The sequence below is a fragment of the Hakea prostrata genome, chromosome 2 (genome assembly GCF_041222555.1).
Source record: "Hakea prostrata isolate BN-2017 chromosome 2, UWA_Hpros_2, whole genome shotgun sequence".
Classification (NCBI taxonomy): Eukaryota; Viridiplantae; Streptophyta; class Magnoliopsida; order Proteales; family Proteaceae; genus Hakea; species Hakea prostrata.
Window position 1 is genome coordinate 49,365,567 of NC_142601.1, and position 26,594 is coordinate 49,392,160.

Below are 26,594 nucleotides of genomic sequence, written 5' to 3' on the forward strand. Positions count from 1 at the left end.
CATGGCTTAACAATAAGATTGGGTGATGAGCGACGCGCAGGTGAAGGTCGATGTAATAAGAATCTTGTACGAAAGTAGACCAGAGCTTGCATACACTCATGCATCTTAGAACAGATTCTACGGGAAGTCGAGAGAAAATATCAAAGACAATCTCAAGAGGGAGATTCACGAATGCATCGTTACCTGTATTATTAGCTTCAATCTCCATATTCATCCTTTTCTTTGTTTTCTCCATATCTTGTGTGCAGATCAAAGAACCCCACCCCTCAAGAAAAAAAAGTTGTTGAACGATACTAACTAGTGTAATAGAAGCCGAACAATCAAAGAGAGACAATGGAATGAGAATTTCAAACATATTTATAGGATGAGACGAGGAAAACAGTCCTAATCCGAAACTAATTTGAAGTCTTAATTGTATTTTCTACGACACAATCCCAATCTGATAGGAAAACAATCCTAATCCGAAACTAATTTGAAGTCTTAATTATATTTTCAACGATACAATCCCAATCTGATACTTATTTGACTTCCTTAAAACTAGATCGAACCGATACCGCAGTGATTTCGTACACACGTTATTTTCTGGTCTCCAGATATTATTTCTGACATTTGAAAAATCCTGATTTTGCCTCCTCTCTTACGACTTTTACCCAGTTGGCCTCGTCATCTTTGTTTGACTTCCATCTTAATTGGAAGAATGCACATGTTAAGTCCTACTCTAATTAAGATATTTATATCTATGTTTGACTTTTTCTCCGACTGAGTGCAGTTTCCAACGACCCACCCCCCAAATCCAGTACTATGGATAATAGTGCAAGTTAGAATTTTGTTTGAGAAAGAATTCTTTCACACTCAAATTTATGAGTGGAAAATATATATTAAATATTATATGAATTACAATTTAAATATTTGAATTTGAACTACAACTTGTTTATACTTTAACTATAACTCAAACTCTTCTTGATCAATTGAAGATGGAACTAGTTAATGTAGACTTGAATTTGAATTCGAATTCAGAGACTTATCATTTACAATGCAGCTCCATACAATCACCATAGGGGACTGTATTATGAACTGTATTATGAATAAAAATTATCTGCGGTGCACAGCAATGCAGCACTATAGCACGACATGCGTAATATGCTAAATAGAGGACTGGGATAAAAAAAAATTAAAAAAAAATTAAAAAAAAAAAGAAGAAGAAGAAGAGAGAGAGAGAGACCAGACCTGGATTTAAGCCCCTTTGAGGATTAACCCCCGCATTTCTAAAAATGCGGTTCTAAAGCTTTCGAGCCCTACGATTTGCCTGGTCTCATTTGAGACTCTTCAACTCCATCTTCCCTCCCACTCCCATTCCTCCATCATTTCTCTTGCTTACTTCTTCATTGCTGTTCCACTCATTTGAGAACCCCTTTCCTCATCTCATTCTACTCAAATCAGAAGATTTTTATTCCATATCACAGCTTCAGGTAAAGGTGAGGGTCGCACTGCAGTGACTTTTCTGCATCATTTTTAAATGCCTGCAACCTCTGGTTCGAATTGAAGTATGTTAACCCTAAGCCATACAAAATTCCAACTCTGTTCATCCATGAAAGCAGACAATTTTTTATTTTTCCCTAACACAAGATTAGGATTTTGACCACACTAAAAACGATAGCCACAAGACTTAAAAGCTCTCCTACATAAAGCTGGCACATATCAACTCAGAAGATTACAAACTCATGAAAGGTCAATGTTTAGAAAGCTATTGGACAGAATATAATTTGATGCAAGAAAAAATCAAGCATGAAGCAACAATTAAGTGCATCATTTACCTAATTCAACTATAGAAAGTAGAAATAATTTAGCTGTGATGCCCCTTGAATGCTATGTTCTTACAATGGTGACTGACAAGTGCATTTCAAATCAAGGAAATGTCTGGTAAAAAATAAACGACTTCTATATACATCAAAGCAAAAACTCCAAGAAACAGGGGGTACCTGATAATACTTCCTTAAAAGGCTTACAACAAGACAGAAAATACACCTTTGCACGATGAGATTATAAACAGTCTTCAATTGTACAAAACTGATCATCTTCTTCTGGGGCATCATTATGCAGCAATCTTAGCCCGAGTATGTTGGACTAGAAAGCAAATCAACCAATCAGGGGCCAATTGACAATTCAATTTTCAAGAGTCAATAAAGTCCATGCAATAGACTCAAAACTTAGTTTTCCATAGCATAATATGAAAATAGAGAAGCACTTTGAAGTTGAACTCGCATTTGATGCTGTTGAAACCTGAGCTGAAGCACAAACACCATGATGTAAAACGAAGCACATAAGAGAAGTTGGGACTAAATAGCCGGGACTCAAAATAATAACATAGCAGAGCCAAAAGGAAATTCATAGGAGAAACTGAGAAAGTAAGAAGAATTATATTAAACAGAGTTGAGGACATATAAATAAAATAATTGGACTGAGAGATGCCAATATTAAGTTATTACAGTAGCAGTGAGCATCCCTGAAAAGGATTATATTGTCCTATCTTGTCTCTTGCCCATCCTATATCTTGGAGAATTCCCACAAATCTGTCCAGAGGAACTTATTGGGTAGCTAGGATCACGCAAGCAGCACTCATTTAACATGCTCAAAGATATGACCTCAGTTGCGACTTGCAACATACGAATTACACAGAACATAAAGGATATTAAATTCTGGAGATAAATGAGGCATTTAGAAAAATAAATAAATACCAGATAAGTTAAATTAATCTTCCCAAATTTGTTTATAGATTGGTTATATCCTTATTGACCAGATTATGGATTCAAAGACTTCCTGATCCTGTCGCATTTGAGGACATAGGAATAAACCTAGTTAACCCAAATGGAATCATGTCTTGAAGTAATCTTCCAGATGAGCTTCAGCAGGGAGGCCATGTTTGCGTCTTGGATACGATGGATACCCAGACCATCCTCAGATTTGGGTCGATAGATGGCCGACAAACTAATGGGGTGGAGGAATCGAGAGGATTCTTGGCCTTTCCAGAGGAAGGTGCAAAAGAGGGACTCCATAGCATGGATGGTAGCTTTAGGGATGGAGAATATGCAACACCAACAAAGGTAGGATGATTGGAGGACAAAACGGATAAGCACCATTCTACCGGCAAAGGAGAGAAGTTTTCCTTTCCAAAGTTGAGGCTTTTTTTAGGATGTAGTTGAGGGAGTGCAATGGTGGTTGGTGAGCCTTCCAAGGATAAGAGGAAGACCTAAGTAAACCACCGGGAAGGAGCCAAGACTAAAACCAGTGAGAGTCTGGAGGGAGGAGAGAACTTGATCCAAGACCCCCGAAAGGAAGAGGGAAGATTTGTTGAGGTTGACACGAAGACCGGAAGGGACTCAAATAGAGGAGATAGAGGAGAAGTCCACTTTGGAGAAGATCATGAGGTCATCTGCAAAGGCAAGATAGGTGAGTTTAAGGGATTTGCATTTAGGGATAGGGGAGATGAGGAGCTGGTCAGCTTTAGATTGGAGGATGCGGGAGAGGACCTCAAGAGCCAAGGAGAACAAGAAAGGGGAAAGGGGACAGCCTTGGCGGAGGCCAACACGGGAAGTTCTCCTACTTCAAACTTCCATTTCCTATTTTCTTCAACATGTGCATAGTTCTTCTCAACACATGAGAAAAGGTGAGGTTCTACTAGAGATAACGAACAAAGAACATTTGATTGAATTCCTTTACTCACATTGGGATGAGGTTGATTTTTTACTCAAATCCAGGACCTGGTCCTTTTAATCCAACACCAGCCTTTGATGGTATGGGAAAAGCTTTTCATGTCAGCTGGCCACTAATTCATGCCCAATCCCAATGGACAAACCCTAGATCCGCCCTACCATGTTTTAATTGTCAAATCATCACTATGTATGACCTGTTTAACTAAATCACAAAACAGCTAGATTAATTCCATCAGGACATAGGTCAGGGAAATTCTCAGGGAGTTCTCTCAGTCACTAAAAACCCATCCCAGCCCATTGAACCCTCATCAAATGTCATAGTATTCAAATTGCTTTTAAATGAATCCCATACTAAGTTTAGCTCCAAAACCATAGTTTTCAGCAATATTTCTTGTACCACAGTGGTTCTTTTTCAACAAACAGCAAACAATGCAGCTTATGTAGGCAGATTAGTTCACTATGTTTATTTTCTCATTGGTTCCACTCTCAACTCAACCAAGCCTCAGTTCAAACTCGGCCACGGATGATGTTCCACCATTGATATCTGTGGACTCGAAACTTTGTGGAATGCTAATCCTATACTGAAATTGGCATATAAGCTCTGTTAAATGGCTGTCCATCATCTAATGTAGTGCAAGTATCGAGAAGAGAAAAATCAGATGGATTCACATATGAAGGAGATACCAAAAATTGATACTTAAGTTTAAGCAGATCTGGCATATGAAGGTGTTCCAATAACTGCAGTTTATGGTACCACTGATGCTAGATCTATGTCTCCTCGCATTAGCATCATAATATTATATACAAGTAATAAATAAAGCAATTGAAAGTGAACCGCCCTCATGTCAGGGCCATGACTTGATCTCCCTGAATCGGATTAGATCAATGCTTTAAAAGCCCTAGATTTGCCCTAAATCTTCCAAGATACCATAATATAAAAGCCAGATCAAGGGGTGATCCTGTTAAGCAGGAGACACCAATAACATGTCCATAAAATGATAACAGTAATAGCTAGCCATTTTGAACTACTAGTAACAACAGCACCGATGTAGAAATAGATTTTTCATGCACTCACAACTCATTTAAACAAACAAAACGGAAGATAAGATAGCCAGAAGCATATGGACACCCTCAAACTTACAGAAAGAGAAGGAAAAGCTTTTCACGGGGGGGGGGTTCTTACATAGGTTATGACGACTTCATATGTACTTCAATTATGTCACCATCCTCCATGTCTAGACCACCAGGAGTTGCTGCTAGATTAATTTTATCCCCATCAAAGCAAAATACTAAGCTTGTCATGTCACGCTGAACTTTCTCCGCATACATGCTGAGGATCTTCTCAAACATCTCATCCTAGAAAAAATGATTGGCACTCAGTTATATCATCTTAAAGAAGACATTCAAGCTTCCTATGAGAATATACAATCAGATCAAGCTAATTTTGTTTATTGACAATCCTTAGATAGGACCCAAACAAACAGATTGGTTGCATCTAATCCACACTCAATTTTTGGGGAGGGCAAAGGAATGAGCAAGCATATGCATCACAAGAGGATAGCATCACTTTTTTTTTTTCCAGAATAACAGAGGCAAGATTATCAAAATACCTGAATGACCATCAGGCAGGGATCCCTTATGTCTTCCCTTTTTAATATTTATAAGGCATCGAAAGAAGAAAATCAAATAATATTACCAGAATGGAAAGCAAACCAGAAATATATCTGGTTTCCGTACCCAGTTTAACAGGAGCGGAATGGGACTACAAAGGTAGCTGCTTCTAGTAAAATCAGAAGCTAGCCTGCAGCATTGTCCTCCTAAAGGGTAATGACTATATTCCGCAGTTCCCTTTATAAAGCCCAGCCTGATCAAGCTAAGAAATACAGATAAAAGCTTCAACAGAAGAAACAAGGCATATATATTTTCCCTCAACACCTGAAAAAAATAGGAGATGCTCATAATCAATTCCTTTTATTAACGATTTTTCTTGGAAAGAAATACATGAGAGGAAAACTCATACATGAAATAGAAATGGAGACCCTATTTATTCAATATGAACTACATGCATGTGAATCTCTTCAAGAGAAGAAGCAAGATATGTATACTCTTAATTACTGCACATGAGATCTAGTGGCCACAATTGATTTTTGAATTCACAAAAGAATTTATTGGCAAGAATTATTAGTCAATGGTTACATTCTATGGTCCAGACACCAGTTTTCCACTCAATTCTTTTGCAATGTTTGTTCAGTTCATGCTCAACTGTGGAAGTTTGCAATAAATATCCAACAACAGTAGACGTTTTGTTACATTTTCAGCATACCAGAAACCAGGCAAATATCTTACAAGTAACGCTTTTTCTCCGCTCTACATCTTTAATAAAATGTGACCATTTCTTGCTTTATACCACCCCACCATTATTTTTCGAACTCAAACCAATCCCCCCCCCCCCCCAAAAAAAAAAATTAACAAATAAATAATACAAAACAAAACAAAATCTGAGAAGTCAAAAAAACATAAAACATAGACGAGGGAAACAATATTCCAATCATTGGGTAAAAACCAACCTTGAAGACACGGAACTGCTTCGGTCCATCCTTGTCCTGGATAGAGATAATGATTTTTGCACGTTGATCATGAGGTTTTGACGCATTTTCAACTTCAATCTCCTGAAGAGAATGCAATGAACTTTCAGTATCCTTTTGGGCTGACTCTTCAACTGCTCGGAGCACATCTTCAGCTGATTGAGCAACTGATGCCAACTCCTGCTTCTTTAACCTACACAGATTAGAATATGAAAGAGTTTAAGAAAATAAGAGCCAGTAACAAAAACATATGCACTTGGGCACATCGGATGAACAAACAAAATCTTTCATCTCATGATTGAGAATTTCTAAAGGATTTGATCTAGCAATTTTCAAGCTTCCACGAAATATTTTGGTTTTGCAACATGTCGAAACTCGAAGCAATATGTAAACAGTGTTATAAGGTTTCCGCAAAATTCGACAACAGGCGTGGTTTCAGCATTGTTTCGACCAAAACAATACAAACCTTCCATATAGAATGTATAAGTTCAATCAAGGAAAATGAGACTCTGAGGAGACACTAATACAATGTAGAATGAGATGACTACTTGTATTTAAAACGCTACTAAAGATGGCATAGGTTAATCAGAAGGAAAAAAATTAATCTTCTTGAGAGACTCGGTGACTTACACAGATTCTATGGCAAGCACTGTGCAAGCCAAAAGCACCACAAGGTGGCTGGCCCATCTCACCAATTGGTCTACCAACCCAATGTGGCCTATGCGGGCCAGAAGGTTAGGAGCTTTGGGTCTCTTAAACCCACATCATCGGGGCAATGTTGTGCTTTTCTTCACAATTGTCTAACTAGTCAATGGAGATATATAAAGAGTCGGGCCCACGAGCTTATGTGGACTGGTTGGTATTCTTGAAGACCCTAGAAGACTAAGGGCAACCCCGTGCTGAAGGCTTCTGCACAAGCATACTGAAGAACTGAAATAGTTTAAATCAGATTCCTTTTTAGTCAAGATCTTGTTTCCTTTGCATGAGTATCCATTTTCAAGTTAGTGTCCATTCCTTACTATATTAAGGGTAAGGTATTACTGCCTACAGATTTGTATGAAGCCTAAGGAGGCTGCCCCACAATTTAGATGAAACAATGAAATGAATGAGATTGCTTTGTGCAAGGCATATTTAATGCAGAAGTTGAACTCGAGACAGGGAAACCAGAAAGAGATCAATTGCAATAAGGATGTACAAATCGAATGACAATAACTTTTGATTGCCTTTGTTTTTTCTTTTCCTGTTAACAAATGGAACTAGAAACTTTAAAATCCAAACACAGCCTTAGGCCTTTCACCCAAATCTAATTCAGTTGTTGAAACAGTTTTCCTTAGACCAGAGACTCGTGAGCACGCAATAAAAAATCCATTAAGCAAGTCGTCCTCCAACCTCATCCTATGTCGATGATCTGGTACTCATCAAGTCAGTCCTCCTACACCTACAAATGTGGCATCTTTGCCCTACCAAAGACTAAAGTCTCCTGGAAGGGTGAGGAAACATCTAGATTCCTCCATCCAATCAGTTGGAAAGCCATCTACAAGCCAAAATCAGAAGGAGGCTTCGCTATCCATAGGATCAAGGACTATAATATCACTAGCCTTAACAAACTCATCAGGAAAATCTCCACCAAGGAAAATATCATTTGGGTGAATAGGGTTTACTCCTACCTCATGAGCGTCACTCTTTCTGATCTAACCCTGTTCCTTCCATGCTGATGAACTTCCTCAACCTCCGGCTCCTTGCTCTCTCGGCCATCTACCTCTCCATTGTGGATGGTTGTACCATCTCTTTCTGATTTGACCCCTAGCACCCTGTTGGGATACTCCCCTTGGTGGTTGTGCTTGATGCCTTCATTCCTCAGATATCTCCAAAGATGCCCCTCTCTCTTACTATTCATCTCTTCTGGTGTTGTAATGTGAGGAATTGCTCCTCTAAAGTATATTATTCACAAGACTCTAATAGGGTATTTATAGTTACAACCTAGTTAAGTCCTATACTAAGTAGGAAAAGGAAATATAGAAATAAAACTCTAGACTTATGAGGAAACATAATCATATTCTAATTAGGAAACCTCAGTCCATGTTTTCAACACTCCCCCTAAAGTTTGAGCATAGATATTTATCATGCCTAACTTGCTCATAATGTAATTGAATATCTTCGTGCTCAAGCTCTTTGTGAGCACATCAGCCCGTTGCTCGTTTGAAGTAACAAAGGTGATATGGATCAGCTCAGTCTCAAGCTTCTCTTTGATGAAATGTCTGTCAATCTCCACATGCTTAGTCCTATCATGCTGTATTGGGTTATGAGCTATGCTAATTGCTGACTTACTATCTGAGTATAACTGTATAGGAACTTCCAAATCTGTCCCAACCTCTTGAAGCAGCCCTTTAAGCCATAGTACCTCACAAATGCCTTTAGCAATCGCCCTAAACTCGGCCTCGGCACTAGACCGCGCAACTACAGCCTGTTTCTTGCTTCTCCAAGTCACAAAGTTACCTCCCACATATACACAATACCCAAGGTAGACCTCCTATCATCTGGACATCCTGCCCAATTTGCATCTGTATATGCCTCAATCTTCAAATATCCATGAGTTGAAATTAAAATCCTTTTCCTGGAGTAGTCTTCAAGTATCTCAAGATCCGATATACTGCATCCAAATGTGAGGAATAGGGATCATGCATATACTGGCTAACAAGACTAACTGCAAATGTGATGTTAGGTCTAGTGTGAGATAGATAGATCAACTTTCCCACTAATTTTTGATACATTATCTTGTCAACTGATTCTCCTTCCTTTGCCTTCAAGTGTAGGTTAGGCTCAATGGAGTCTCAGCAGGCTTACATCCTAGCATTCCAGTTTCCTCAAGAATATCCAATGTATACTTCCTCTGGGATAAAGATACACCACTAGTAGAATATACCAACTCTAAACCTAGGAAATATCTTAGTTTTCCCATATCTTTGATCTCAAATTCAGTTCCCAAAAATGTCTTTAATGCTGAAATCTCATCCTCACTACTGCTTGTGATCACAATATCATCCACTGATACTAAAAGTATAGTAGTGTGGCAACCATCTCTTTTAATAAACAAAGTGTGGTATGCATTGCTCTGCTTATAGCCATTAGACATGATTGCCTTATGGAACCTTACAAACCACGCTCTTGGAGATTGCTTCAGCCCATATAAAGCCCTCTTTAACTTGCACACTTTCCTATAAGCCTCTGTAATAAAATACCCGAGTGGTATATCCACATATACCTCTTCTTGGAGTTCTCCATGCAAAAATGCATTCTTCACATCTAATTGTTGTAAACTCCACCCTTTATTAATTGCACATAAAATAATAGTACGAACTGTGTTCATCTTGGCAACAGGGGCAAATGTCTCCAGGTAGTCAACGCCATAAGTCTGAGTAAAACCTTTGGCCACCAATCTTGCCTTGTACCTTTCAACAATCCCATCTACCTTGTACTTGATCACAAACACCCATTTGCACCCAACAGTCTGCTTTCCTATGGGCAAAGTCACCAAGTCCCACGTTTTGTTTTTTTCTAGAGCTTGCATTTCCTCATCCATAGCTTCTTTCCAGTTTGAGTGAGATAATGCCTCCTGCCAAGTGTTAGGAATAGAAGTAGAGGACAAAGAGGAAATAAAACTTTGAAATTCTGGAGATAGAGACTGATATGAAACATAATTGGAAATAGGATGTTTGGTGCAAATTCTAGGTTGCTTTCTTTATGCAATTGGTAAGTCTAAAGTAGGATTAGAAGAAGGGTCAAAGACAGATTCACCTGGAGGAACGGATTGTTTAGGGCCAGGAACCAAAGCTTTTGACTGGCTTGATTCAGAAGGGGTCACTTGTTGCTTTTTTTGATAGGTCTTCAGAGGTTTAGTCTCCCCCTGTATATCATCCACCAGCTGTCATGTGCGGTCATTCCATCTTCCAAAGGAGGATCATCTGTAGGAATCTCAGGAGAAATATCGAAAGGACGAATCAACATTGGAACCTCTTCACTAAAACTCTCCCCCTAAAGAGATGTAGGGGAAAAAAAAGGAATTTGTTCCTGGAACACAACATCCATAGAGACAAAAAAACGACGAGAACTAGGATGATAACACTTATACCCCTTCTGTGTAAGAGGATAACCCAAGAAAATGCACTTTAACCCACGAGGATCTAATTTTCCATGAACATGGTGGTTCCGGACAAAGGCAACACATCCAACAACCTTAGGACTGTAAAGACTGTTGTACCTAAAAGAACCTCAAGGGGACAGCGTTGGTCTAAGACTCGGGAAAGCATTTGGTTAATTAGATATGCCGTAGTAAGAACGGCTTCACCCCAAAACCGAAGAGGCACATGCATAGAAAACATGAGGGAACGTGCTACCTCAAGTAGATGTCTAGTCTTGCATTCGGCAACCCCATTTTGAGGTGGAGTGTCGACGCAACAGTTTGGTGTATGATGCCATGGTTTGCTAAGTAAGAAGGGAATGCGCCACCCAAGTACTCAGTTCCGTTATCCGTACAAAGGATTTTCACTGTCGTCCTAAACTGAGTCCTAATAATATTATGAAAATTTTGAAAGCACGAGAAAACGTCACTTTTTTGGTGATGTAAGTAAACCCATGTGGTCCTAGTACAACAGTCGATAAAGGTTACAAACCATCTATGACCAGATAAAGACACGGTCCGAGAAGGACCCCACACATCGGAGTGAATGACTAAAAATGGAATTTTACTACGATTATCTGAAATAGGGTAAACATGCCTAGTCTATTTGGCCAAAATACACGTCTCACAATAAAAACCATTTAAATTTCACCTTTTAATCAGATCAGGAAATAATTTGGACAAAATAGGTAAAGGAACGTGGCCAAGACGACTATGCCATTGTAATAAGGTAAAAAGTGTAGGGAGGTGCAACTAGAGACCGTAGAAAGAGTTGATGGGGACCCATCCATTAAGTAGAGCCCCCTTTCTGTCTACTACTGCCAATCACAAGCCCTGTTTCCAGGTCCTGAAACACACAATGATAAGGAAAGAAAGTTATTTTGCAGTTCATATCACAAGTAAGGCTACTAATAGATAAAAGATTAGCCGAAAACTTAGGAACATGCATGACATTAGATAACGTAAGAGAAGGCGTACAGATAATAGATCCTTTCCCAGAGATAGGGGAGAGAGACCCATCAGCCGTTCGAACATCCTGAGCTATAAGGACAAATGAATAAGTATGAAACAAAGTAGATGAGCCTGTCATATGGTCGGTTGCCCTAGAGTCGATCACCCAAGAGGGATAAGTCAAATTGACATTGTGACAACCAAAAATACCTGTGGGGATTTGTGGATCAACAGAGGGATCAATGACAGAGACTATACTCGTACTGGAAGTGTGTACTGGAGAAGATGAGTCAAGTCTGGACATCAATTGGCGAAGGTGTTGGAGCTCATCTGAGGAAAGAGGTGTTGGAGTACTCAGGGTGTCAGAACTGGCTTGATTTGCAGATGTTTGATTGTTGCCCTTGATTCCATTTCTACCTCCTCCACGGGAATTTGTTGGACGTCCATGCAACTTCCAACACTTGTCCTTTGTATAACGCTCTTTTCCACAATATTCGCACTTTAGTGGAGGGCGAAAATTACCAAAACTAGATTTATTATTGCCCTAACCAGCCACCAATGCAAATCTATCAAATGTTTGAGTGTGTACCATAGTTGTCCTTCGATTGTCCTCGGTATCTACCATGGCATAGGCTTGAGCCAGAGAAGGGAAAGTCTCTCTCGAAAGAATCTGTGCGCGAATTTGATCAAATTCTATATTCAATCCTGCCAAAAAATCATAAACTCTTTGTTTATCTTCCCATTGTTGATAAGCAATAGCATCTTCAGCATTCTTCGGTGTAAACTTCCCATAGAAATCTAAAGTCTGGTAATATCCCCAAAGAGTGTTATAGTATTGAGAAAGAGGAAGGTCCTTTCGTCAGAATCGATTGATTTTCCATCTAATTTCAAAGCATTGTGCATCATTGCCAACTCTGGAATATGTATCTTTAGTAACTTTCCAAATAGTTGCCGCATCAGGAAGGAGGAGATAACTCTCTGATATGCTAGATTCAATGGATTTGATGAGAAAACCCATGACCAAGCGACCAAGCATTCATCTGTATACCACTTGGAAAGTTGCAGACCAAGTGTGGAAGGTTTTGTAGAAGTCTCATCAAGATGGCCAGTAAGACCACGAGCACCAACAGCTAGGGAAACTGAACAAGATCATCTAAGATAATTTGTCCCATTAAGTTTCACAGTGGTTATCGAAGCGGAGAAAATTCACGATCCTTATGAATGGAAGACATGGGAGACTCTTCAGATGTACCAAATAAATGAGATATGGGATCAGCCATAATTGCAAGGAGAAATTAAAAAAGTCCTTGAATTTTTTTCAAAATTTACGAAAAAGTCCCCTAAAATTGTTGCAAATTGCAAAAAAATCCCTGAACTTTTTTAGAATTACGAAAAAGTCCTTGAAATATTTTCAAAATTACTCCCACTAATTCACGTGAAAAGTATCTCCTCAGGTTACCTCCAATTGGTATATTGTTGAATCAAAGTACACTAGGAAAGACTGGAGGGACACAACCGGTCCACTTAAATACCACTCCTTAGACAAAATTTTCCTAGACATGCACTTAATCACCCAATATACAGTTCCAGGATACTCGAAAATAAAACAAACACATGAATAGTGACTTCAAAAAAAAATTCTACAACACCTCTGTAGGATGAAAACAAAACCTTGCTCTGATACCATGTTGTAATGTGAGGAATTGCTCCTCTAAAGTATATTATTCACAAGACTCCAATAGGGTATTTATAGTTACAACCTAATTAAGTCCTATACTAAGTAGGAAAAGGAAATATAGAAATAAAACTCTAGACTTATGAGGAAACATAATCCTATTCTAATTAGGAAACCTCAGTCCATATTTTCAACATCTGGATCCTGGACTCCTCCTAGCTCTATTATCCCTATTCTTAAGCCTATTTGGTCCCCCCCCCTCCCCCCCTCCCCTACCCTACCAAAGACTATATAATATGGCTCCCCTCCAAAATGGGCTCTTCTCCACCTATTCTGCCTCGAACCCTATTCGAAATCCCTCCCCTCTGGCCCACTTGGCCAACCTAGTCTAGTTCAAAGGCCATCCCTAGGCAAGCTCTCACCACTTGGAGAGCTCTCCCCAGCTACCTCCCCACCCAATCCCTTCTCCAATCTCGCCATATCCCTATCACCCCCCCCCAGTGTGTTCTTTGTGCCTCAACCATAAGAAGACTCCCCCCCCCGGCCCAAACACACAGACACACACTCATCTTCTTTGCTTGCCCTTTCATTGAACTACTTTGGCACCAATCTCTTGCCCCCATCTGGCACCATTGCAAATGGCCCAAGCCCTTTGATATTGAAATCAATTGTTTTTCATCCAATTTTTGGGCTCCTCCATCAAGGATATTATTGGGAATTTAGTCTTTAGTATCTCCCACATTTGGCTTAAGCGAAATCTCTATAGATGGACCTCCAAATTCTGATCTCCGGACCAAATGTGGAAGGCCATCAGTAAAGATGTTTGTTCCAACCTTTTTTCGCTCTCTCCCCCCCCCCACCCACCCAACAAACCCCTCTTGGACTCCCCAACGAAAACATTGTTGTTTCCTGGGGCTTAAACTTATCATTGCTCACTCAAAGCTGATGTAGTCCCTCCTCTCTCCCCCCATATATTCTCTCTCCACACCCCCCCCCCCCTTTTTTCCTTCCTCCATTTGGGTGGCACATTATTTATTCATCCAAAAAATCCCTCAATGAAGTTCTAATTTTAGTACAATCAACAAGGCCTATTTACAGCTTGATCTAAGCTTCCCAAACCAGAAACCTCAAAAGTAAAAAAATTTAAGAAAATAGAAACTACTAAATAAAAACTAAAAAACTAAAATAGAAACATCCTCCAGATCAAGATGCCAGTAAAGAGAACAGAACCTCCTACAAAACAAGAATAATAACAAACTGAAATAGAAAACTACACAATATTCTATCATAATGAAATAAAATTTGTTTTCAAAAACAGAAATAGAAACTAAACTGCAGCAGCATAAGGATAGAATCTTTCTCCACTAGATGGGCCCATAAGATCTTTTATAAAGCACCCAACATCAGTGTGACACTGTTCACAAGAGCCCTGTTTGGGCTTTTCCTTCATATTTTGATCCACATCAACTCTCTCCAACTTAAGAGAACTCATCCTCATGTCTTATAGAATGCAGGGATGAGTTTAGTGTGGTGAACAATAAGTTTTAGCCCAAAATAATACTCTAGCACCCAACAGATCTTTTGAACGAAATATTCAAGATGGGAATTTTCCTCTTCAAATCAAATTCAGGTGTGATCACAAACTCTATTTGGTCAACTTCGGTATCATTAGTTGCATACATTGAGTCATCTACAGTTGTGTCTTCAGCCTTCTCTTCTTCAGACTCAAGCTTTTGAAGTTCTTCATTATCTTTGACAGTATGCTCAATGATTTCTTCTTGTTGGAAAATATAATCTCATTGGCTCTCTTTCTTGATGATTTTGGCATAGACTTCCTCCGTAGTATAACTAAAATGTTGTCAAAGTCTAACATCTTCTAAATATCTTCTGTTGGCATAGTAGACTCCGCTAGAGGAGACACTAGTCATTATAGCACTCAGCCTTTAAATCTTGGAATGTTCTTTACGTAGATGCAAACATTTCAAGTTTTCAACCATCTGCGACACATCTAGAATAAGATCGTCATTAGCACTTAACCGAGCATGGATAGGGTTGCTAGGGCACCCCTTTGCCATGCTCTCATACCAAATAAAGCATAAGTTGAACTTAAACCAGGAAACTAGTGGGAGATCAATTGCAGCCATGACTGACACAATTTAAGGATAAAAAAATGAGTAACAAAACAATTTATGGTAATTTTTTTATTTGCATTACGAAAGAAGAAACATAAAAGGATAAGAGGACAAAGGGAGTATAGATGAACAAGGGATACAAGTGGCCAGCTTCATCAGCCACAGGCCTCTCACTCATAGTTATTTAATTTGCCAAATTATCTACGAATCATTTGGCTGAAAAGAATTTTTCCAACTTCTATAAATAATTCTCTCAAAATACGAAATCCAAGTAAAATCATTTAAATATCAAGATATATTCAAAAAGTTTAAATGGGGCTTACCCAAGTGCCAAAGCTCCCACACTGTGGGGTCTGGGGAAGGGACTTTCTAGGCAGCCTTACCCCTGCTTTACAGAGAGGCTGATTCGAACCTGCGACCTCCAGCGCACAATGGAGAGACTCCACCATTGCGCCAAGCCCGCCCTTATTCAAAAAGTTTAAATATCATGAAAAATTCTATTGAATTGAGTCATACTCGAAAGTCGAAATATTTGAATATGTCAAGTTTTACAAAATTAGGGCGAAAAAGAAAAGAAGAAGACTACTTTGATTTTGTAGCCTGTCCACAATTCCCCTGCATTTTGGGTTTGAGGATTACAAGCCTGCAATTCTTAATTCACTTTCATCATCACCAAAAACATTATCTCTCATCTTGCCTCCATTGCAAATAAGTGTCGCTGAATCTCCTACTTTATTTTTTTTTTTTTTTTGGGGGGGTGAATAAGAATACATTAAAAAGCAAAGAAAAGATATGTACAGAGAGACCAACCTTCAAGAGGGAGGTCAAAAAACTAAGTCAAGACCCTAGATAACAACCATGAGTCTATTCCTTAGGTGTCCTCAACAGGGGGTGGAGGGAAGACAAAAGCCTAGAGGAGACATCAAAGTAGATGGCTTTCCAAATCAGGTCCATGGAGTGAGATTTAGAATCCATCTCTTAAGGTTACACTCCCACCACAAGTGGTGGATGTTGGCACCAAAGACTAGCTTACCAACCCGATAGCAAATAGAAGAACCTAAATAAATTCGCAAATCCAAGACCAATCTCAAGCAAAGTTGTAAGAATGCCACAAACGGGGCCAAATGGGGAGGCAAGGGATTTCTCCCAAAGAGAACCAGCAAAGGGGCAAGTGAAGAAAGTTGGTCAAGGTCCTCTAAACCATTCCAACAAAGGATACAGTTAGGATTAGCTGGGATATGGTGGCTAATGATAGCTAATGAGGAAGTTTTGGGTGGGGAGGCTATGATTGAGGGCTCTCAAAAGGGTGACAGAGTGACGGGGAATATGCCCTTTGAACCAGACTAAGGGGGCCTAAGGGACAAGGGGAAAGGGAGCACAAAAGGTTCCAAGCAGAGGAGGTGGAGAAGGTTTTGGAAGGGGAAGGAAGCCAAATGGTGACATCCTTGGGAATGTCCATAAGAGGGGGGAGGGCGGACCAAGCTTGTGTGAGACAAGGTTGTAGGGGTGGACACCAAGAACCATCAGACATGAAGGAGGAGGGGGATAGATTTAGGGATACGAGACTCATACACTGTACGGGGGCCCACTAAAGTGAAGAAAATGCCACATTGGAATGCAACGAGTGAAGCCAGAAGGAGATGGAGGAACCTGTGGAAATGTCGATGGAGATGGCAATAAGGGTGAGAGGCCTCAAAACAAGAAGTTTTCTCCAGACCCAAGATGGGTTGGAAGAAGTGGGGGCAATCAAATCGAATCGGATTTGAGGAGATAGGAATAGACCCACTTGATCCAAATGGAATCATGCTAGGAAGCAATCTTCCAAATGAATTTAAGCAAGTAGGCCACATTAACATCACGGATCCGACGGATACCCAGACCACCCTCGAATTTAAGGCGGTAAATGTTCGGCCAACTGATAGGATGAAAGAAATAGGAAGATTCTTGGCCTTCCAAACATGGAACAAAATTTCGGTCAAAACCTAAGTTTTGGCCCAGCAAAAAACCGAAATTTTCAAGTTTCAACCAAAATTTTGGTGGAAACCTAGGTTTTTTTTTTTAACCCTAAGTTACGTGCCTTATATGACCTCTATTTCATCTGATTTCCTGCCTTCTACCTACTTGAAGCATAATAAACACAATGGAACTAGTATTTTGCCCCAAAAAGACCACTCAAAAGTTATCATTCAAATATACTAACAAATGATTGGTTCCACCAAGTACAAATTGTATAGCATACATGCATAGAATAATCAACATACATGAATTGTTTGATAGAATGGTTATATATACAACAAGTCAACAAAATACAATGACCAACTAGATCAAGTGATGGTGTCTCACATGTATTAAATTCAGGCCCATATATCCTGTATACATATGTATTTTAAAATTTAGAAAATAGTTTTTAAGATCAAAAAATCAAAAAAATAGTTGCAATAATCAAACTATAAGTTTAACAACACACAATCATAAATCAATAGTCCTAAACTAAACCTAAATTAATTTCAAATCAATACAAGATCATTTAAGGCTTGAAGAAAACAAAAATGAAAAAATGGAAGTTTAGAACTGTTGGGTATGGCTCATGTTTCACATTCTATTGCCGACGAGTTTCCATTGTAGTTGGGCTTAGGCCCATGAATAGCTATTGTGGCTTAAAAGATGTTTGAAAGCAAAAAAGGAGCAAAAGAAGTGTTTAAAGGCAAAAAAGTTGTGAAAATTAGGTAAAAATGAGATAGGAATTAAAAAACCAAGGAAAAACAAGTTTAAGTGTTGAAACCTGCGAAATTTCGGGCGAAACTTTGAACTTCACAGAAATTCTTGGAGTTTCGTTGTGTTTTCAAATTTTGCGGATATTTAGGTCGAAATTTCAGTAATTTCGAACGAAACTTTTTCCATGCTTCCAAAAGGAAGGCACAGAAGAGACTTTCCATGGTGTGGATGGTAGACTTAGGAATGGAGAAGATGCCACACCAATGAAGATAGGATGATGGGATAACCAAACAAATGAGACCAATCTACCGGAAAAGGAGAGAAGCATACCTTTCCAGAGTTGAAGCTTCTTACATATGTGGTTGAGCATTGAGGTGCAATGGTGGATGGTGAGTCTATCAGGCCCAGATAGACAATGGGAAAGGAACAAAGCTTGAAACCGAAGACCTGGTGGAGAGTGTCACGAACAGAGTTAGACACACCCAAAAGAAAAGAGGGTGGATTTGTCAAAGCTCACCCTAAGACCAAAGGGGGATTTGAATAAAGAGAGGGTCGAAGGATGGACGAAATGGAAGAATGGGAGACGTTTGAGAAGATCATAAGATCGTCCGCAAAGACAAAATGAGTGAGGTTGAGGGATTTACATTTGGGGATGGGGAAGATAAGGAGTTAGTCAATCTTAAATTGGAGAAATCGGGAGAGGACCTCCAAGGACAGAGAGAAAAGGAAGGGGGATAGGCAACACCCATGGCAGATGCCAACACAGGAGGGAAAATCCTGCAAAGGAACCACTAGTGATAATGGAAAAGTGAGGAGTGGAGATGCAGACTTTAATCCATTGGACGAAGGTGGGAGAGAAGCCCATAGCTGAGAAGACGTCACTAATAAAATCCAACAAATGGAATCAAAGGCTTTATGAAGGTCCAATTTAAGGAGTGCAACCGGAGAATGGGAGGTCCTATCAAACCCATGAACAACCTCCGCACAAAGGAGGATATTATCCATAATACTCCGACATGGAATGAAGGCCGATTGGTTTGGGCTAACAAGGGAGGGCGTGCCTTTCTTGAGCCGATTAGCCAAGATCTAGGAGATGAATTTTTAAAGGAGATTGCAGAGTCTATAAGAGAGGAAGCCCCCAAGTTTTTTAGGGATAAGACAGAGGAAGGTTTGCTTGACATGAGTTAAAAGGAATTGAAAAAGAAACTGTGGATTGCACAGACAAAATCCTCTTCCAAAATATTCCAAGCCTCTAGGAAAAAACTCATATCTAAAGCCTTTTGGGCTCAAGGCTCAGGTAGCTTTTTGGAAGCGAATAGCTAAGAGGATCTCCTTGGTGGAGTGAATAGCTCGGAGGGAATCAAGGGAGGTCAACAAACTTGTTAAGGAGGGATGGAGGAAGGGGCAGCAGGGAGGAAGAAAAGGAGGGGCAAGGAGGCCCGAGAAGAAAGAGATCACCTCAGACTTGATACTTGGAGGATCAAAAATCCAGGTGCCATTACTAGAGAGCAAGTTGGGGATGGGACTTGATACTTATTTTCTCAAAAAGATTAGAAATTGTGTATGTTCCAAATTTTATTTTATTTGCATCTTATACGAGTAAATATAATGATTGGTAATGTGAAACAGATATATGAATGCTAAAAGCAATGTCCGAATTATTTGTCCAATTTTTTATTTTGGTAAACAAGTAATTACCAAATCCAAATCCAAATTTTATTATGTCCACTTTTTTAATCACATTGTGTCATACTGTTATCAACTCCTTAAATTTAAGGAAATAAATCTTCCAAATAATTCTCCGTACAAATAATTCGCCGAGAAGGATTCGTTAACTGATAACATGCACATTTCAAATCATAGGATTCCATATTAATGAAACAATACGTGAAATGAATTAAAAAATGCCTATGTGCATGTTAATCTTCAATGTAAAAGATTGCTAGTTAGAGCATTTACAAACCAGGTTTCATATCATTCTTGAATATATATTTTTTCTTTTATAATGTTCAAGTTGGTGAGATGGTAGGTATTCTTTGTCTATTTGAAACTTCATCTAGTTTTTTATGAGGGCAGCATTCGAATAATGGTATGGTTGTTCCATTAACCATATGTAGTGATGTAAGACAGCCTTAGAAACTAGGGTATTCTACAAAAAGGCAGGATCACTAGCTAACTATGACACTGGTACACACTTTACAGCAAGATATCTTCAACAGAATATTAACCAGCAATCAATAATATAAATAAAGTGCAAACATCATAAAAAAAAACTAAGGAGATAAAATTCAGATGTCAAGCATGATGGACACTTAGATAGGTAAGGGGATTAGGGGCACTATATTCAAAGTAACAAAAAACACAGCAAGTTATTATGATTAATTTTCCATTCAATAGTGAATAACATATTACATCCAACGCAAGAAGTCTAGTCCCAACCCAATCAACGCTAAAACTACCCAACCTCCAAAGGAATTAAAATAACAAAGCTTGCAATAATGTAACCAGCAACCTAAGTGATAACAAAGCAGAAAGGAAAGAAAAAGCAAGGAATAAAAGAAAATTGCTATTAGCAGAAAATTGCAGTAGTTAATGTCAAACAGAAATGGAGAAATTGAGGGTGGAAGAAGAGGCTGAGTGCAAGGTTACGTAGAAGCATGGTGCAACATTTTGGCGACATTTGCCGAAATTTCGGCGAATTTTGGCCATCTCGGTGGTGGGCGAAACGATATTGGGGGCAAAACCGAGATGGTCCAAAATTTGCCAAAATTTCGGCTATATTTTGGTAATTTTCGGCAAAATAACCGATATATCGTCGAAATTCGCAATACATCTTCAAATTTTCGATATTTTGGAGATTTCTCACAATTTCTCTTGCAATTCTATAACGGAATCTTCGAGGTTAATAGACAATCTTACCAATTTTGTCCCAATGATTCAAGCCTCAAAAGGCAATGTGCCAAATGTGGTTAACAAGGAGAATATACGTAGAATAATTCTTGGAAATAATGCAAATTAGGAAGACATTTTATAGCAAAATCTTCAAGATTAATGAGCAATCTTATCAATTATATTCAAGTATTAGGCCCAACAAAAATACCCCCCAAAATGGGGGTCAAAATCTGCCTATTTTTGGGCGAAATCTTGCTGAAATTTCGGCAAAATTTTGCCAATTCACCAGGTAGCAAACTGGTGAACTGGAACAAAAAATCGCACCTTGTGTAGAAGAGAGAGAACAAAAGAACGAGAGAGTAAAATCAGAGTTACAGAAGAGGGAAGAGAAAGAAGAGACAGCAGGGGCTGTCAACAGAAAAAAGACAGCAGGGGAAATTTTCGTACAGGAAAAAGGAGGGGGGAAAAAAGATGACAGGGGTTGGGGCGAGAGGATTTCCGTCCAGAAAAAGGAGAGAAAAAGAAAGAAGAAGACAGAAGAAAACAAACGACAGAATGCTGGACTGCCATGAGATGTTGGGAGAGAAGAAAATTTATTGGGGACGAGAACAAGGTTTTTTGGAGAAAAAGAATAGGACTAGCAATAAGAAGGGGTAAGGGAATTTTTCCAGAAAAGAATAAACAGCAAAGGAGAAGAGGAAGGACTTACCGAAGGTGAGGAGGAGAAGAACTCCTGCTGGAAGATAGAGAGAAGCTTTGGCAGCAGCTCGATATCTTCTTTTCTGGATTTTTTCAATGTCGATACTTGGTTGCTGGTTGGTAAAATAAAAAAAACTTTTGAATGGTCTGAGAAATCCTGACTTATGTCTGAGTGACATAGCAAGCTTTAAATTAAATATGACAGAAGAAAAGGGATATTCCCGATGTGGGACTATTACAATAAAATATCCTAGACAGACATATTCTGCCCTTCTTAATATTTCTAGTTTTCTACTGTATTACAATACTCTCCCTCAAGTTAGTACATAGAAATTTATCATGCCCAACTTGCTAGTAATATTACTGAAAGCTTTATTACTCAAACTCAGCCCTCTAGTTGTCGAAAGTCAAATAGAAGATACAGATCAGCCCAGACTCAATCTTCTCTTTGATGAAGTGTCTATCTTTTTCCACATGTTTAGTTCTGTCATACAGTCCCGGATTATGAGCTATATTGATTGCTGAGTTAGTATCCGAATACTAAATAGGTGTCTTAGTATCTAATCCAAGCTCTTGAAGTAGTCTTTTCAGCTGTAACACTCACAAATTTCTTGTGCCATTGCTCTAAACTCAGCTTCAGCACTGGACCTAGCAACCATTGCTTGTTTTTTACCCCTCCAAGTCACCTAGTTGCCTCCCATATAAGTAGAATACCAAAAGGTAGACTATCTATCATCAGGATATCCTGCCTAATCTGCATCTATATATGCCTTAATCTTCAAGTGTCCATGACTGGAAATCAGAATTCCTTTCCCTAGAGGAGCTTTTAAGTACCTCATGATTCAATAGATAGCATCTAGGTATGATGAATAAGGATCATGCATATACTAGCTTACTAGACTAGCAAATGTAATATCTGGTCAAGAATAAGACAGGTAAATCAACTTCCCAAACTAGCTTCTAATAGCCTGTCTTGTCTACTGGATCTCCTTCTTCTTCACTACTCCTAGTGATAACAATATCATCTACGTACACCAGCAGTATAGTTATATGGGAGTCTTTTTTCTTGAAGAATAGAGCATGGTCAGCATTGCTTTTTTGTAGCTGATAGACACCATAGCTCTATAGAACCTCCCAAACCAGGCCCTAGGAGACTGTTTCAATCCATACAAGGGTCTCTCAACTTGCACACCTTTCCATGAGACTTAGAGTGGTACATCCATATATACTTCTTCCTGAATTTTTCTGTGAAGAAAAGCATTTTTTACATCAAGTGGTTGCAAACTCCATCCTTAATTTACTGCACATGGGAACAGCCCGTACTGTATTCATTTTTGCAACTGGAGAAAATGTCTCCTGATAGCAAATCCCATAGGCCTGAATCTTGCTTTTACATCTCCCCACAATCCCATCTGCCTTGTGCTTAATGACAAAACACCCACTTGAACCAAACAATCCGCTTTCCAGTAGGTAAGGCCAAAAAATCCCACGTCTTGCTTTTTTTTCTAGAGCTCTCATTTCTTCATCCATTGCTTCATTCCAGTTTGAGTGAGCTAGTGCTTATTTCCATGTATTAGGAATAGAAGTACAAGACAAAGAAGCAACAAAGTTCTAAAATTCCGAGGAAAGTGACTAATATAAAACAAAATTGGAAATTGGGTGTTTAGTGCATGTTTGTGGTTGTTTTCGCAATGCAATTGGTAAGTCTAAAGAGGGAAAAGGAGCTGGTTCAAAAATTGCTTACCAGGAGTAGTCCCTTCAAGACTAAAGAGTAAGAGCTTCCAATCAGCTAGGTACAGAGATACATTATGGGGGCCTACTATTGCTGACCTCCATTGATAAGTTTTTGGACGTGATGTCAAGGTTGGTTGTTGCTCCCCCTACTCACCATTGTCTTGGTCCACCAGCAGTTGTTCCTATCTGGTAACCCTGTCTTCCTAGTGATGATCATCAGCAGGGATATCACAGGGAATGGCCAAAGGAGGGACAAAGACCGGAATCTCTTCACTAATATTCTCCCCCTGAAGAGATGTAAGGGAAAAAAGGGATTTTAATCCCATAACACTACATCCGAACACAAGCATCCAGCAAAAGGGAGGATGAAAACACTTATAGCCTTTCTACATAGCAGAATAACCTAGAAATATGCACCGTAACCCATGTGGATCAAGCTTACCAATGAAGACAATGATTTCGGGGCAAAGACAACACACCCTCACACATTAGGAGGAACAGTAAAGGTTGTTGTCCCTAATAGGACTTCAAGGGTACAGCATTATTGTAAAACCCGAGACGGCATTCAATTAATGAGATAGGTTACAGTAAGAATGGCATTCCCCTAAAACCAAGGTCACACATGCATAGTAAATATTAGGGAGCGGGCAACCTAAAGAAGGTGTCAATATTTGCGTCCACCACACCGTTTTAAGATGGAGTGTCAACACAACTAGTCTGATGAACTATCCCATAGTTGGCAAGATAAGAGGGAAATTCCCCACCTGAATACTCAGTCCCATTATTAGTACACAGGATTGTCACAGTGGCCCTAAACTGAGTAATAACAATTTTATGGAAAATTTTAAAATAAAAGAAAACATCACTCTTCTGGTGAAGCAAATAAATCCACGTGGTTCTAGTGCAACAATTAATAAACATGACAAACCCATGATAACTACAAGTACAGACAATACGACATAGACCCCACACATTATAATGAATAACAGAAAATAGAATATTACTACAGTTATCAAAAATTGGGTAAACATGTCTAATCTGCTTTGCCAAAATGCAAGCATCACAATGGAAGTCATTTAAATTACAACACTTAATTAACAACAACAACAACAACAATAAGCCTTGTTCCAACTAAATGGGGTCAGCTACATGGATTATTGCCTTCCAATCAATTCTGTTTGAGGCCATGCTAGATACAAGGCCTAAACTATGCATATCCTTTCTCACCACTTCTCTTAAGGTTATCTTAAATCTACCCCTAGCTCTTCTAGTTCCTTCAATCTGGATTATATCACTTCTGTGTACAAGGGCATTTATAGGTCTCCGTTGAACATGGTCATGCCACCTCAAACAACTTTCCCGAAGCTTATCACTTATGGGAGCAACTCCCAAACCAACTCTAATATAATCACTCCTTATCTTATCCTTCCTGATTTTGTCACTCATCCATCTTAGCATCCTCATTTCTACTACACTGAGTTTATCTATATGATTCTTTTTAATAGCCCAACACTTTACACCGTACATCATAGTTTGTCGAACAACGGTCCTATAGAATTTTCCTTTGAACTTAATGGAATACGTCAATCACATAAGACCCCGGACACACCTCTCCACTTCATCCACCCTATCTTAATTCTTTGGGAAACATCATCCTCCATATCACCTCTTTTATTTATGATTGAACCTAGGTACCTAAAAGAATCACTCTGAGGAATCTCTTTATCGTCAAGTTTCACCACCTCATCGTCTACCTGATCATGACTAAAGCTACAAACTAGATATTCTGTCTTCGTTCTACTTAATTTAAAGCCTCTTGATTACAAAATCTGCTCTCCATGATTCTAACTTGGTATTAAACCCCACTTGAGTCTCATCTATGAACACAATATCATCAGCAAAAAGTATACACCAAGGGACCTCGTCTTGAATGTCTTTTGTTAATTCATCCATTACAAGTGCAAATAAATATGAACTTAAAGTTGATCCTTGATGTAGCCTAACTGTAATTGGGATTCATTACTTTGTCCCCCCCACTGTTCTTACACTTGTCATTGACCATAATATATGTCATTGACTATGTCTACATATTTACTTGTAACACTTCTTTTCTCTAGTACTTGCCAAATTAACGCTCTAAGCACTATATCATAACCTTTTCCTAGGTCAATAAATAACATATAAAGGTCTTTCTTATACTCTCTATACCTTTCCATAAGCCTCCTAATTAGGTAAATAGCCTCCGTTGTAGATCTTCCTAGCATAAATCCAAACTGGTTCTCTGTAATTGTGGTTAAGTGTCTCAAACACTTTCAGTTACTCTCTCCCATACTTTCATAGTATGGCTCATCAGTTTATGCCCCTATAGTTATTACAACGCTTAATTAAGTATGGAAAAAGTTAAGCTAAAGTGGGTAAAGAAATGTGGCACAAACGACGATGACACCGTAGTAAAGAAAAAAGAGTAGGAAAAGTGAAACCAAAGATTGTAGTCAACACTGATGGAGACCCATCCAACAGATAGAGCCCCTTTGTCGTTTACCATTGCCAATCCTAAGCCTCATTTCCAAGTTCCGAAACACAGAATAAGAGGAATAAAAGATTATTTTGCAGTTCAAATCTCGAGTGAAGCTACTAATAAAATAAGAAATTAGTAGAAAAATTAGAATCATGCAAAACTAAAGACAACTATAAAGAAGGTGAACAAATGATGGAACCCTTTCTAGAGACAGGGGAAAGAGACCCATCAGCAATATAGACATTATAATTCAAAGGAACAGAGCAATAAGTGTGAAATAGAGTAGAAGAAGTAGTCATATAATCGGTTGCCCTAGAGTCAACTATCCACAAGGAAGTGCTTGTGTTGACACCATGACAACCAAAGGTACTTGAGGTGGAATGAGTCTCAAAGGAGGGAACCCTAGAAAAGGCTACACTGGCATTCCAAGTCAACACAAAAGAAGATGCTTCAAGTCTAGTCATTAACTGATGAAGATGCTGGAGCTCATCCAAGGAAAGAGGTGTTAGAGCATTCTAATCATCTAGGTTGGCTTGATGGGCAGATGCTTGAGGATTTCCACTCTGATTGCATTATGTCTGCCTCCATGGGAAGTGGTTGGTCGACTATACCACTTCCAGCACTTGTCCTTGGTGTGACATTCTCAACCACCGTAATCACACTTAACAGTACAAGACGAATCACCTTTACGTATCTAAGAGCCTCTTGTACTAGCCACTAATGCAGACCACTCTGGCATCTGAGTGTGAACCAGCATTGTCCAGTGGCTATACTCAGTGTCAATAATGGCATAAGCTTGCTCCAAG

The 26,594-nt window shown here is 39.1% G+C and overlaps 1 protein-coding gene across 3 annotated transcripts in view; it reads right to left on the reverse strand.

Annotated features, from left to right (window-relative positions):
• Positions 1-1,393: 1,393 nt before the first annotated feature.
• Positions 1,394-26,594, reverse strand: part of LOC149024645 (Ubiquitin-like superfamily protein) — a 40,219-nt gene continuing 15,018 nt past the window's right edge. Inside the window, exons 5-7 of one of the 3 annotated variants that reach the window (XM_089144862.1) lie at positions 6,278-6,488; positions 4,894-5,066; positions 1,394-2,280 (exon numbers count right to left, since the gene is read on the reverse strand). In XM_089144862.1, coding sequence (XP_089000988.1) covers positions 4,899-5,066; positions 6,278-6,488 — 379 coding nt within the window. In that variant the 3' untranslated portion in view covers positions 1,394-2,280; positions 4,894-4,898. Of the gene's footprint in view, positions 2,286-4,893; positions 5,067-5,244; positions 5,646-6,277; positions 6,489-26,594 lie in introns of those variants that run through there. The other 2 variants (XM_089144861.1, XM_089144860.1) reach the window with 2 other exon arrangements.